The 15363-nt window shown below is 47.6% G+C and overlaps 1 protein-coding gene across 1 annotated transcript in view; it reads left to right on the top strand.

Annotated features, from left to right (window-relative positions):
- Window positions 1-15363, top strand: part of GLT1D1 (glycosyltransferase 1 domain containing 1) — a gene marked incomplete at both ends in the record, with an annotated part of 59894 nt that overhangs the window by 29561 nt on the left and 14970 nt on the right. The window contains 2 exons of the mRNA XM_080717603.1: window positions 4489-4532; window positions 7928-8048. Coding sequence (XP_080573729.1) covers window positions 4489-4532; window positions 7928-8048 — 165 coding nt within the window. The remainder of the gene's footprint in view (window positions 1-4488; window positions 4533-7927; window positions 8049-15363) is intronic.

A 15363-nucleotide genomic window follows, 5' to 3' on the forward strand; every position in this document is an offset into this window, starting at 1 on the left:
CCCCCACCCCCAGGTGCTCCCGGCTAACTACTTAGGCCTCAGTCTCCCCGTCTGCAAACTAAGGAAGACTAAGCAGGAGCTGAGCCAGGTGTGATGGTGCACGCCTATTATCCCACTACTTGGGAGGCGGAGACAGGAGGACCGCGCAGGTTCGAAGCCAGCCGCGCGCGCTGGCTTAGGAGACCCTGTTTCCAAATAAAAATGTAAAAATGGGTCTGGGAGTGTAGCCTGGAGGTAGAAGGGCTTCCAGGGACCTCAGTACCACCAAATAATAATAATAATAATAATAACAACAACAACAAAGAATTAAAAATAGGGCTGGGGGTGTAGCTTGGAGGTGGAATGCCCCTGGGTTCCATCCCCAGTACTGCAAATAAATAATAGATAAATAAATAAGTAAATAAAGAGGGCTGGGGGTTCAGCTTGGTGGTAGAGTGCCCCCGGGTTCAATCCGCAGTCCCAGCGCAGATAGGTAGATGATAGACAGACAGACAGACAGACAGACAAGAAGGAGGAGTGCCCCGTCGGCTCCGAGGTGGGGAGGTGGCCTTCCTCTCTGAGTGCGGACCCGGCCTCGGTTTTCTGAGGCTCCTCGGACCCAGGCGGCTCGCAGCGGCCGGTTCTAATCCCGCGGCGAGGGAGGGAGGGCGCTGGGTCGGCGTGTCGGCTTAATGACTTTCTGCGGGCAACTTCTCATAGCAAAGGTTATTTCCCCAAAGCCCGGGAGTTGAAACAATATATTTTGCGAGAAAATAAACAAGCCTGGAAGGAGGAAATGAGAATCTTGGCCGCCGCGGCGATGATCTGCTTCCTGAAGAAGTTCATAACATGCGCTTTTCATTAAATAAAAACATCTGCCCTGCTTCCCGCCTCGTCTCAGCGCCCTTCCGCTCGGCTTCACAGAGAGATCTGACAAAGAGCCGACAGGAAGGCGAGCCGGAGGACACCGAAGGCCGTCGTCGATTTGTTTGACCCTCTGCTACGATCTCAAGTGAAAGCGCTTAGCCTCGGGCAGGCTTAGGAAACGCTTCCCTGAGAAACCGTCTTTCCCTGAAGACTTCACCAGGAGAGCGGAGGCTCGCTAAGAAAATTAAGAAGAGGGCTCTCTGGCTAAAAATTACCGTCGGTAAAATACTAATGTGAAAACTGACGGGGCAGGCAGAGCAGAAGAAGGCCTGTGTTGGCCTGTTTACTTTTCTTCTGTGGAAGGCTAGCGCTACGGTGCACTTCGATTGATTAGGGTAATTCGATTGATTAGGGTAATTCGATTGATTAGGATAATTCGATTGATTAGGGTAATTTGATTGATTGGGATAATTCGATTGATTAGGATAATTCGATTGATTAGGATAATTCTCCGTGCTGGGGATGACACCCAAGGGCATTCGACCTCCCAGCAACACCCCCAGCCCCACTTTGTACAGTACTGGGGACGGAGCCCAGGGGTACTCTACCTCGGAGCTATACCCCAGCCTATTTTTTATTCTTTATTTTGAAACAGGGTCTCACTGAGTTGCAGAGGGCCTCACTGAGTAGCCGAAGCTGTCTGTGAACTACGATTTTCCTGTCTCAGCCTCACAAATGCTGGGGTTACAAGTGTGCGCCACCTTGCCTGCCCCGGGCCTTTTTATTATTGGTTTTAAAAGAGTCTTGGCAGATTACTGAGGGTCTTGCTACTTTGCCGAGGCTGTCCTTGAATCTGCAATCCTCCTGTCTCAGCCTCCTAAGTACTGGGATTTTTGGAGTGTGCCACCACATCTGGGTTGGTTAGGATAATTGTGTGTGTGTGTGTGTGTGTGTGTGTGTGTGTGTGTGTGTGGTACTGGGGGGTTGGAACCACGGTCTTTCTACCTCTTAGCTACACTCCCAGACCTATTTTATAATTTATTTGGAAACAGGGTCTCACTAAATAGCTGAGAGCCCCACTCAGTAGCTGAGACTGTCTTCGAACCTGCGTGATCCTCCCGTCTCAGCCTCTCAAGCGCGGGGATTGCAAGTGTGCGCCACCACGCCCGGCTGGTTAGGACCATTTGAACAAACAGAGTTAGCACTGGGCAGCGGTGGAGAGACTGAGACTTCGATAGCTGCAAAGTGTGAACAGGGAGGGAGTTAGTAAGTAAGTAATCCATGGGCCACGTGAGCTCTTGATAAACTATTCCATGCAAGCCTTTGAGCAAAAAACAGGTAGGAAAGCCTGGTGGCGCGTGCCTGTAATCTCAGGACTTGGGAGGCTGACACAGGAGATTCACAAGTTCAGGGGCAGCCTCGGCAACTTAGCAAGACCCTGTTTCAAAATAAAATAGAAGCTGGGTATGACGGTGCACGCTTGTAATTCCAGTACTTGGGAGGTTGAGACGGGAGGATCACAGGCATGTGGCCAGCCTCAGCTACTTAGTGAGGCCCTCCGCAATTTAGTGAGACCCTGTTTCAAAATAAAAAAATTAAAACAAAAGAGCTGGGGGATGTAACTCAGAGATATAATTTCCCTGGGTTCCATCCCCAGTACTGCAAAAAAAAAAAAAAAAAAACATACATTTATATATGTATGTGCTTTATGTAGGTATGTATTTTAATATATGTGGATTTTAAAATGGCTAGAGTATATAGTTCTTAGAACACCCCTGGGTTCAATCTCAGGACCAAAAAGGAAAAACAATATCTAGAAATAATTTCAAATTTTTTATATCCATCTATGCTTGACTCAGGCCAACTTAACAGCAAATTCTCCACCAGGTAGGGCCCTCAGGGCTGTAAATAAGCTTATCAGCAGCAGCCCTGGAGATAAACCGTGTAGATTCTTGTGTTAACATGTTGAGGACACACACACACACACACACACACACACACACACACACACACACACACCCGAGACATCGTCCCTTCAGAAGACGGTGGAATCAGGTTTCTCTATCAAATTCTTTGAACCGGCTTGATCTGTAATTCCCGAGACCCACTGGTGGAGTGTAAATGAGAACAGAAATTGGATGGACTCTTACATCCTGCCCATCAGAAATCACAGCGAGGAAGAGGCCGTATCAGTAAAAACGTGTTTGCCTACTCCTCCGCCTGAATCTCTGCAGAGACGCCTGGCACTTTCGTGTCATCCTTACATATATTTATAATGACTTTCTCCATCATTTAACAATTGTGTCTTTCCTCTTCTCCAACACCAGTGGAGGAATGGTAAAACTCAAGTCTGTGGGTTGTTTTGTTGTGTTGGTATTAGAGTTTTAACTCTGAGCTGCACCACCTGCCCTGTTTTATTATTATTTACTTTTATTTTTATTTTGCGGTACCTCTGACTACATCCCCAGCCCTATTTTATAGTCTTTATTTTGAAAAAGGGTTTCACTGTGTTCAAAGGGCCTCACTAAGTAGCTGAGGCTGGCTGGGAACCACCATCCTCCTGTCTCAGCCTCCTGGATGCTGGGATTACAAGCGTGTGCCACCGTGCCTGGCTGCTATTATTATTATTATTATTATTATTATTAATTATTATTATTGTTATTTTAAAACAGGGTCTTGCTAGCTTCTGAAAGTCTTACTCAGTAAGTTGCTGAGGTCCATCTCAAACCTGCAATCTTCCAGTCTCAGCTTCCCAAGAACAGGGAAGAGGTGTGGGCCACAATACCCAGCCATACGTCCATAGGTTGTTCAGTTGAAGTTTGCATTTGATTGAAGATGTGAAGATATATATATGTTTTGCAGTGTTATCTTCTGTAGGTTGGATTGGTGGGGGAGGCATCCTGGTGAGGCCCTCTGGGTACCTTGGTACACACACTTTCCCGGAGCAGACTAGTGCTTGGTAGCCTCAAGGTAAAGTGTCCAGGGTCAGGAGTATGGCGGCTACCTTTTCGAACACAGCCATCCCCAGTGGCTTCTCTCTCTCTCCCAGTCCCGGAGCACACAGACATCTGGCATCACAGAGGGGCATTCTACTACCCCCGAGCTACACCCCCGATTATTCTTTATTTGGAAACAGGGTCTCACTGAGTTGCAGAGAACCTCACTAAGTCGCTGGGGCTGGCCTCAAACCTGTGGTACCTCCCGTCTCAGCCTCCCGAGTACTGGGATTTCAAGCGTGCGCCACCACGCCCGGCTCTCTACTTGGAAGCTTTAGGGACACACTCCATCTGCGTCTTTTGGGCAGGCAAACCTTTTATTGTTGCCAGTTGTGTTGTGGAATCACCCCCTCTCTGAGCAACCCTTGCCTCCACTGTGTAGACATCTGCAGGCTTCCTCCCCTCCGCCTGGCCTAGCTGGCTCTTACGAGAGATCTGTACCCTCTTTTCTTTTTCTCTTTGTCTTACTACCGCTCTCATCTTTGATCACTGGGTGCCTGGATTTGGGTATAATTTTCTTTGCTTTTTTTTTTTCTTTTGGGACCACGGAGCCTGGCTCTGTCTCCACTGTCTCTAACCCCTTAGAGCCTTACGCTTATTCTCAGCTCCTGCTGAAATCTAATTTCTTTTGTCTGTCTCTTTTTAGGTTGATCCAGTGTTTACAAGGAAAGTTAAAGCCAGAGTAGAAAGGTGAGGAAGAGAAGAGGTATCTTGCAGCAGGGGAAACCCAAGCGGCCGAAGAAATCGGCCACAAATTCACGTTCAAACGGCGCTCGGCACCTTTTCACGCACTTTACGAGGGTCAACTCATTTGATCCTCCCAATGAACTACAAGATTCTATTTTTTAATTTTGTTGGCGGTATTGGGTGATGGAACCCAAGGGCTTTCTACCTCTGAGCTACTCTTCCAGTCCTATTTTTCTTGTTTATTTCGAAACAGGGTCTCACTAGGTTGTGAAGGGCGTTGTATTGCTGAGGTTGACCGTGAACCTGTGATCCTCCTATCTCAGCCTCCCAAGTACTGGAATTCCAAGTGTGTGCCACCATGCCTGGGTTTTCTAACTTTTATTTTATTGGTGGTACTGGGGGTTGAACCCGGGGATGTTCTATCTCTGAGCTACACTCTATTTTATTGTTCATTTACTTTTTCTTTTATGGTTTTATTAGAGATTGAACCCAGGCGGCATTTTACCTCTGAGCTACAACCCCAGCCCTGTTTTATTTTTATTTTGAAACAGGGTTGTGCTAGGTCGCTGAGAGTGTCACTCCTCGCGGAAGCTGCCCTTGGATTCCTGATCCTCCTGTCTCAGCCTCCCAGGCACCGGGAGGCCGGGCGCGCGCCACCACGCCCAGCTGATGAGGTCCCATTTTTGCCTCATTGTCCAGACAAGGAAATCCAGCCGCTGAGAGAACATGATGTCCCATTTTACCTGAGATCCAGGGAAAGGCCGGTGGAAACCACTTTGGGATGCTGATTTTCACTGATCCTATTGGAACAAATTGCAAAAATGTAAACTATCAAGGCTTTGGCAGAATGAAGGGAGACCGCTCTGTCTCACGCCACGCCGACGTGGCGAAAATTACCCAGCGCCTTTGGAGAGCCGACTGCCAGCGTATCGGCTGGAAATTGCACTTGTCTGCAGGGAACAGGCCCAGCCACATGGAGCTGGACAAATTGAGGCTCAGCCAGGCATCATGGCACACACCTGTGGTACCGGTGCTCAGGGGGCCAAGGCAGGAGGATCGTGAGTTCGAGGACAGTCTCAGCAAATAGCGAGACGCTCCTTAACCTAGTGAGACCCTGTTTCCAAATAAAAATAAAATAGGGCTGAGGGTATAGCTCAGAGGTAGAATGCCCCTGCATTCCATCCCCAGCACCACACACACACACACACACACAACAACAACAACAACAACAACAACAACAACAACCAAATTAAGGCTTACTTGCTCACATAAGAAAAATGCAAGAGTGCTGGACCAAAGTGGGGACTTCACGAGATTTTAGTGTTTGGGCTTCTTTGCTTCTGTCCAGGCACCTATAATCCGTGCCTCCCTCTTTCACGTCACCACTGGGGCTTCATCCATCCGATTCTGTAGTTTCAGTGGGAGACAGAAAAGAGCCCGTGTTAGAAAGATCTATCCCCATTCAGCTCATCCCCCTAAAGGGATTTCCTCCCAGCGTCCAGGACCCTGATTGTACACCCCCCCATCCCAGCTGCCCAGGGGCAGGGGCAGCACTGAGCTTTCTCTGTGTCCTGTGCCTTGTGCAGCTTCAGGGATGCTTATATCACTCACAGTAATGCTTACGGGTGAAAGTGTAGTCGGAGGACTAGCAGAGAAAGGCAGGGACACAGAGCATTTGACGGAAAAAGAGATTATATATACATATATCCAGGAAGATTTCACATATGTCACCAGGAAGATTGCATATCTGCCCACACTGAGTGGCGGGAAGGTGGGCTTTGCTGATACTGTTCTGTTCTAGCACTTCCGATTCTCTCTGATCATTATTTCTATTCGTGATGGTTTCCATTTGAGTATTTATTTATTTCATTTAGTTTCTTGGGGATTAAACCCAGGGGCATTTTCCTTCAAGCTACACCCCTAGCCCATTAGCTTTTCTTCTTTCTTTCTTTCTTTCTTTCTTTCTTTCTTTCTTTCTTTTTTTCTTTTTCTTTTGGTGGTACTGGGATTCTGGAAGCCCTTCTACCTCTGGGCTATACTCCCAGACCTCTTTTATATTTTTATTTGGAAACAGGGTCTCTTAAGCCAGCGTGGCTGGCTTCGAACCTGCGCGATCCTCCTGTCTCCGCCTTCCAAGCGCGGGGATGACAAGCGTGCCCACCACGCCCGGCTCTTTTATTTTAATTTTGAAGTTGGGTCTTGCTAAGTTGCTGAGGGCCTCCCTCTGTTGCTGAGGTTGATTTATGATCCTCCTGTTTCAACCTGTCAAGTATTGGATATTACAAGTATGTACCACCATGTCTCTGTCTGTCTGTCTGTCTGTCTGTCTGTCTCTCTCTCTCTCTCTCTCTCTCTCTCTATATATATATATATATATATATATATATATATATTTGTGTGTGTGTGTGTGATGGTGGTATTGGAGATTAAACCCAGGGACATTCTACCTCTACCTCTGAGCTATATCTTGTTTTTTGTTTTTAATAGGGGTCTTGCTAAGTTACTGTGCCACTCGTTAAGTTACTGGGGCTGGCCTTGAACATGCAATCTTTCTGTCTCAGCCTCTCAAGTCCTGGGATTACAGGTGTGCCCCACCATGTCCAGCTTATTTAGTTGTTTTAAAAATTATTTAAAACAAGCTTGAAGTATTAGAAAAAAAATTTTAAGCCACGCAGAGGAAAGGGCCAGAAGCCCACCTCTGACTTTCAGCATTTGAGAACAGGTGTTTTGTGGGTGGTACATATTCAAAATAGAGGCAGATATGTTTTAGGTTCTGCCTTTCTTCACTGAGATGTGAACCACCATGGTTCTCCCTGGATTTTTTCAACGACAGTGCTTATTATTATTATTATTATTAGTGGTGGTACTGGGAATTGAACCCAGGGGCATTCTACCTTTGAGCTATACCCAACCCTTTTTATTTTGAAACAGGTTCTTACTAAGTCACAGAGGGCTTCCCTCAGTTGCCGAGGCTGGCCTCAAACCTGTGATCCTCCTGTCTCAGCCTTTCAAGTATTGGTATTACAGATACCAATACTTGAAAGGCTATACCAATTGGTATTACAGATATACACCACCTTACCTGACTAGTGCTTTTTTCCCCCCTTTTCATGGTAATGGGGATATAACCCAAGGGGCGTTCTTCACTTGAGCTACACCCTTACTCCTATTTTATTATTTTGTAACAGGGTCTCGCTACTTGCTGAGGCTGTCCTGGAACCTGTGATGCTTCTATCTCAGCCTGCCAAGTACTGGGATGACGGGGGTGTGCCGCCATGCCTGTCTAGTGCCTACTTTTTATCTATAGCCTGCCTGCAAAGAAGTCGCCATTGCCTCTCACAGCTGCTCCACACAGGAGCACTTAATATGGCCACAGTGTTCAGAATCCTCTGTTTCAGGGCGGCTGGAGTCCGGCTAATGGGAGAGATGCCCCAGGAAGATCTCCACGCCCTGGTAAAGAATTGCTCCGCCTTGGTGAACAGCTCCATCTCGGAGGGCATGTCGGCTGCGATTCTAGAGGTAAATGCATAACTCTGGAGCTGGAAGTGGGTGTGGGAAATGGGTGCCCCCTGCTCCTCTCCCTCACGGCTGTGACATCTTAGTCAATAAAGCCCCATGCTTCTCAAGGCTCAAAGAGCAAAATGCCCTTGCCCTGGAGATCAAAAGTCCTTTTGAAGTTCTATCCAGGACTTGAAAATGTCATTTCAGAGTCCAGTACTATTCCTCCTTGCTGGCTACAATGTTAGACCAAGCTGAGAGATACTGCTTCCCCAACCCCCTGAGCCCCTGTGACTGAAAGGCAGCTGTGTCCAGGGACGATGGGGGTCGGGAGCAGGGTGCAGGTGTTTTCTGCAAGCAGCCTCCTCTCTTGTGGTTCCCCTCTGACTCTTATATGTATCCTGTGATCCTGGAGTTCAGGCGGACTGAAAAAGCTGCACCTCTGCCCCGGCAGGACAGGGTGTGGGTGGTGAGGCGGCCACAGGGGGTCTGGCCTCTCTGTCTGGCACGCAAGGTGCATAATGTGGCTCCATCTGCTTGGGCCACGTGTGCCTCGCTCAGCACAGCCCTTCAGGAGGCCGTCAGAGCTGTCTGCTCCCTGGGCTGAGGCTCCTGTGAGAAAGCGCTGCTTTGGAGAGCCTGGTCAGCACCACGGACAGCGCAACCTTTGCAGCCAGGCACGGGCCTCGCGTCCCCTTTGCAATCAGCACCACGGACAGCGCACAGCCCTGGAAAGGCTTGCGGCCGGCCATCCTTTTTGCAACTAGCACCTTGGATAGCAGACCCCTTTGCAACATGGCGGCCTAAACACATGGCTCATGTGAGAGCTTTCCGCTAGGGCAGGCTGTAGAAATGTAAGCATTTCACACAGGTTCTCCAGGTGGTGGCTGGTGTGTGTCTTGCACACAAAGTCCCTTTTCTCGATACTTTTGCGCGTTTCCCCCATGCCCGGGACTCCTGGAGGGTGTACTAGGCAAAGGGCAGCTTGTCCAGGCCAGCAGCAAGTGTCCCGGGTTCTTAACGTATATTTCAGCTTGCAGCAGCTTGGTCTCTGATTGTTCCCTGCAGATACCACGCACGGCAGGCACGGCTCACACATGGGTTGATATGCACGTGGGGTGAAACCCGCTGGCATTCCATCTTAGAGCTACACCCCAGCCCTAACTTTATTTTTTTCTGAAACAGGGTTTCACTGGTTTGCTGAGGCTGGTCTCTAACCTGGGCTCCCCCTGTCTCAGCCTCCTAGAGTGTGGGAATTACGGCGTGCACCGCCACATGCGGCAGCTGCATGTCCTTTCTTGGCACCTGGATTCCTCGTTTAACTTCTATTTAGACCGGTGCCATTGTTTCACGATAGGTATCCATGGTACCCCTCTATTTCTTTGGATATCATTTGAATGGACCTAATTTATTGGCAAAAGGTACGATTTACATAGCTCGGTGCTCCAGAGAACATGATTAGGTAGAAAAAAAATCCTCTCTCTAAATTTAAGAAGTGATGGATATTGTTTGCTGAATATTTCCTTTTAGCCTGGCATCATTTGAAAGAACAAAACAACCCCCATAAAACAAAAACAAAACAAAAATACAGGAGAGGTGGTAGAAACTCTCCACCTACTGCTCAAGAATTGGAATTCAGTGTTTGGATGTGCGGAAAGCTCATCGCCTGACTTGATGGCATTTCTTTGCATCCAGGTATTGGTACCCTAATCAATTCTTCACAATTAGTCCTAATCACCATGGAGCTCTCTGCCACCGTCTTTGGGAGCATGCATTTTCCTCTCTATGTTAGCTTTAAAAAATGCACGTTCTTACAATGCCAGCACCAGAGTAATGGTTGAATCACTCCTCTGTATGTAAATACACATTTCTTTTTTCCAACTTCTTAAGAAGAGGCAAAGCGGCACTGGGGAATGATTTTATAACAAGCACACACAGCATTTCACCGCGGAAGGATGAATTGCCGTCAAACCTCGTCTACTTCAAAGGCGAGGCAGCTGTTAGCAATTCCAACCGCCTCAAAATGTTGATGTTGGGTTCCTTTTGAAGCGTCCAAAATAACCTTTGGGCGAAGGGTTTTTTAATGAAACTGATTTTAGAGGCGAGGGGAAGGGGGCTGTTTCATCAGAATCGATTCAGATAGCCAACACAGCTAATCAGGGCATCAATGCCTGTCGATTCTGTGGGAAATGGCCTTTTGACCTTTCAGAATTTGTTTGGTTTTCTCCTGGAAGCATGTAAAATTGCTTAACTCTGCTTTGTACGGACAAACTCCCCATACCACGCTTTTGCAGGATGCATGGGAAATGAGCAGATATTCCTAAAACTCACCAGTTGTTTCAAGTTTGGGGTTGGTAGGGTGTTAAGCCCTCCAAAGAATCACATTCAAAGACCATCGTCATGCAACCGACCAAGGTCGGGAAGTTGTAGGTTCAATTTAAAAAAGAACCAAGGTGTGGAGAGGAGGGGAAACATGCCCTTATTTCAGCTGTGTCTACACCCAGGGGCAGCCAACTGGGCACATGGGCGCTTTGCATAGACTTCCACCTAGGAGATCTGTGAGGGGCTTCCACACCCTGGACTGTCTCAGTCCAGTTTATATATCAAATCAGAACAGAAGTGGCAGCCAGCTAGGAAACAGGGTTACAGAAGACAGTATGGTGTCTTCAAGGACATGCTTAGCTGCTTCTCTTACACCAGACGGAGATGAGGAAGCCACAGAGATGGTTGTGATGATGATGATGGTGGTGATGGTGATGATGATGATGGTGGTGATGATGATGGTGATGGTGATCATGGTGGTGCTGGTGATGGTGATGATGGTGGTGGTGATGATGGTGGTGATGATGATGGTGATGGTGGTGATGGTGATGATGGTGATTATGATGATGGTGGTGGTGGTGATGGTGATTATGATGATGGTGGTAGTGGTGATGGTGATGATGATGATGGTGATGATGGTGATGGTGATGATGGTGATGATGGTGATTATGATGATGGTGATGGTGGCGATGATGATGGTGATGATGATGATAATGGTGATGATGACGATGGTGATGGTGATGATGGTGATTATGATGATGGTGGTGGTGGTGATGGTGATGATGACGATGGTGATGATGGTGATGATGGTGATGGTGATGATGGTGATGATGATGATGGTGATGGTGATGGTGGTGATGATGGTGGTGGTGATGACGATGGTGGTGGTGATGACGGTGGTGATGGTGATGATGGTGTTGATGATGATGATGATGGTAACGATGATGATGGTGATGACGATGGTGATGACGATGATGGTGTTGATGATGATGATGGTGATGATGATGGTGATGATAATGGTACTGCTGCTGCTGATGGTGATGATGGTGATGATGTACTGGGGATTGAACTAGGATCATTCTACCTCTCAGCTACACCACCAGCCCTTTTTTATTTTTTATTCTATTTTTTGATGAAAACAAGTTCTTGCCAAGTTGCTAAGTTTTCTTAGCAAGAAATAAGGTCTTGCTAAGTTGCTAAGGGCCTAGCTAAGTTTCCAAGGCTGGCCTGAAGCCTGTGATCCTCCTGTCTCAGCCCTAGTGTCAGATTTGTGTGTGTATGGTACCAGAGATGGAACCAAGGGGGTTTCTACCTCCAGGCTATACTCCCAGGCCTATTTATATTTTACTTGGAAAAGGGGTCTCACTAAGTTGCTGAGAGCCTCACTAAGTAAGTAGCTGGGGCTGGCTTTGAACCTGTATGATCCTCCTGTCTCAGCCTCCCAAGTACTGGGATTCCAAGCATGCACCACTATGCCCAGCTGTGACAGAGATGTTCTTTAAAAAGAGTGGACAGAAGGGTGCATCTGCCTAGTAGAGGCGGAAGAAGTGTTCTCCAGAGAGAAGAGTCAGCAGGTTAGTTGCTGAGAGCCTCACTAAGTAAGTAGCTGGGGCTGGCTTTGAACCCGTATGATCCTCCTGTCTCAGCCTCCCAAGTACTGGGATTCCAAGCACGCACCACTATGCCCAGCTGTGACAGAGATGTTCTTTAAAAAGAGTGGACAGAAGGGTGCATCTGCCTAGTAGAGGCGGAAGAAGTGTTCTCCAGAGAGAAGAGTCAGCAGGTTCAGACAAGCTGCACTGGGTGCCTCTTGTGAGTGGACTCACAGACGGTCCCCAGCGTGGAGCCTAGGAACCAGGCTTGGGCTGCTCTGCTCGCTGCTCTGAGCTCTTAGCTCCCTCCATGGTGGCCTCTTCCTGCTCAGCGACAGAACACGCTCAGAGAAGGAACGCACCCGTTTCCAAACACCGTCTAGCGCCAGACTCTGCCAGTCCCAGCTCCCGCCGGGATCGGCATCACACCCAGCGGCGTGTTCCAGGAACTGGGTTGATTCTTCCAGCTCTTCCGGTGCTAACGGCACTGTCTGTGGGTCTCTGGAAGTGGCTTCAGGACGGGCTTTCTGAAGATGGGCGACCACTCCGCGGCTTCCGCTCGGGTGTTTCCTGCCTCTGTTTGTCTCTTCAATTCTCCAGCCAGGGCTGGTCTTAACTTGTGAGCTGCAGTTTTCCTGGAAGGCAAGGGCACGCCCCCGAGCAGCCTGAGCCCCTTCCCTGTCCCCCCATGTTCAAACCTTGGCAGAGATATCGATAAGCCTTACTTGGGTGAAGGCGATCATTCATCCTTTTGTTTTGGTACTGAGGATTAAACCCAGGAGCAGTCTGCCTCTGAGCCCGATCCCCAGCCCTATCTTATTATTTTTTATTTTGCAAACAAAATCTTGCTAAGTTGCTGAGGGCCTTGCTAAGTTGCTAAGGCTGGCCTCAAATGCTTGATCCTCCAGTCTCAGGAGGCCTGAGTGAGGCCCCAAAGCCAGCAAATCAGAAAAACACGGGACTTAGGAAGTTGTAAGCTCTGACCTTTTTTTCTGACACAGCCCTGGAAGTGGGCGTTTCTCCAAGGAGCCTCCGTCTTTTTATTTTTATTTTTATTTTTGGAAAGAAAACATAAAGACCGAGAAATGGGTATGAGGTGTGCCATTTGTTATTGGGTGATCACTACTTTTAGTGGTCTTTGGTGGATGGGAGCAGGGTGCACGTGTACATCCATACACACACACGTACACACACACGTACACACACACACACACACACACACACACACACACGTATATACAGAGGAGCACACATATGCCCTGCACGCACACTGACATTGCAAATTCAAATCTTTTTCTCCACATTTACATCTCCCTCCTCCCACAGACAGCTCCCCAGCTCCCCAAACATGCGGCCAGAGAACAGATTTCGCATGATTCCAACCTTTCAAACTCTATCGCTCTGGCCGGGCGTGGCTTGGGAGGCTGAGACAGGATGATCACAGGTCGGAAGCTAGTCCCTGCCACTTAGCCAGGTTCTCTGCAACTTGGTGAGATCTTGTTTCAAAATTTAATAGAGGACTTCCGGGAAGATGGCGACCGAGAAAAGCGGGGCTTAAGAGTCCCGCTAACAACCAATCTCCATTACCACAAAAAGAGTGCCTTTCATAGCCAGAAAACACCATCACCAGAAAAACAAAAAAAACCACCAGGCTCCAGAGAGAAAGCGGACTGAGAACAGAGCTCAGGGCCACAGAGGAGACACACGTGCCCGAGGACGCGGCAGCAGCGCCATACTGCTGGCGGCAGCAGCGAACTCAACGGACGGCTACAGCAAGCCAGGTGAGCCGCTGCGGAACAGCCAGGCGGGATCTTTCGGCGCAGACAGCATTTAAAGCTCCCAGTGGCTGAGCTCAGCACACGCTGCAGGGATTCAGAGTGGAATTCAAAACCAGAGAAGAAAAAATACGCCAGCCTCATGGCCGAGGGCGTGGCAGAGGCGCCATATTGCCACCGGCGGCGGCAGCAGCAGTGAATTCACCGAGTCCAGTACAGCTACATCTGCGTACTCAAGAACAGTGAGTCAAATTGCGGGCCACAGAGGAGAAATCGCAGTATTGGGCCTCCTGGGACTTGACCCAGTGAGGGAGTGGTGGTGGCAGAGATATCACACCATAGGAGAACGTGCAACCTGGCACCCCCCATAGTTTAAAGCAGCCTCTATCGACTCCCTGGGTCGGAGACTCTGTGATACAACCCAGTAAAGGAGTAGTGGGGTCTGAGATAATACAGACTCGAGATCCAGAGCACCTTAAGTGAAGCCATAGTGACCCAAGGGAAGAACCCAGAGAAGGCACAAACCTCCGAAATCATGGGAAAGAGGAATAACACTGGAGTAATGAATGTGCACAACCCCACAACATCAGAACCTGATAAAACAGAAAATCAGAGATTTCTAGAAGATCAAATCAGGAAAATAACTGTAGAAATAATAGAGGTGCTTCGAAAAGAACTCAGAGAGAGCCAAAAAGAGATAAAGGATGCAATTAATGAAGTAAAGGCCTCAATTCAAAGCACAAACAACCGATTAGACCACATGGGGAACAGAATCTCGCTCTTAGAAGATGAGCAATCCAAAAATGAATGCATAGTTTCTAATCTAGAAAAAAATATCCAACAGCAGGAATCTGACATTGAAGAAATATGGGCCCATCTTAAGAGAGCTAACCTAAGAATAATTGGAATAGAGGAGGGAAAAGAAAGTGATACCAAAGGGATCAACAATCTCTTCAAGGAAGTAATAGCAGAAAATTTTCCAAATATAGAGCAAGAGGTTGATACACAGATCCAGGAAACTTATAGAACTCCCTTTAGACAGGATCGGAGAAGAGGATCCCCACGCCATATAATTGTCAAAATGACCAATGTAGAAGCCAAGCAGAGAATCTTAAAGGCAACAAAAACAAAGGGCCAACTGACATTCAGAGGCAAACCAATTAGAATCACTCCAGACTTCCCAAACCAAGTCATGAGAGCCAGAAGGGCTTGGAGTAACATATTCCAAACTCTGAAAGAAAACAACTTCCAGCCAAAAATTTCCTATCCAGCAAAACTTTCTATCAAATTAGATGGAGAAATAAGAAGCTTCCATGACAAACAGAAACTGAAGGAATTTATGTCTTCAAAACCAGCGCTAGAGAAAATACTCAAAGAGATTAACTACAAAGAAGAAATAGGTAACACTCACCAGAACCAGAGAAACAAGAGTTTCCATCCAACAGACAACTAAGATTGGTTATCTGTGGAGATTCATTATTTATGTTAGTCTTTTACCTATCTCTAAGTTGTATTGTTTGCCTTTATTGTTGTTAATTTTTAGGATTTCTAGTTGGAATATTAATATACCTTCAGATATAGCATTTGGAAGTATTTTATCCAATTCTATTAGTAACTTTTAACTGTTTACATTGTCTTTGGATATAC

The sequence above is a fragment of the Muscardinus avellanarius genome (genome assembly GCF_963383645.1).
Source record: "Muscardinus avellanarius genome assembly, chromosome: 21".
Lineage (NCBI taxonomy): Eukaryota > Metazoa > Chordata > Mammalia > Rodentia > Gliridae > Muscardinus > Muscardinus avellanarius.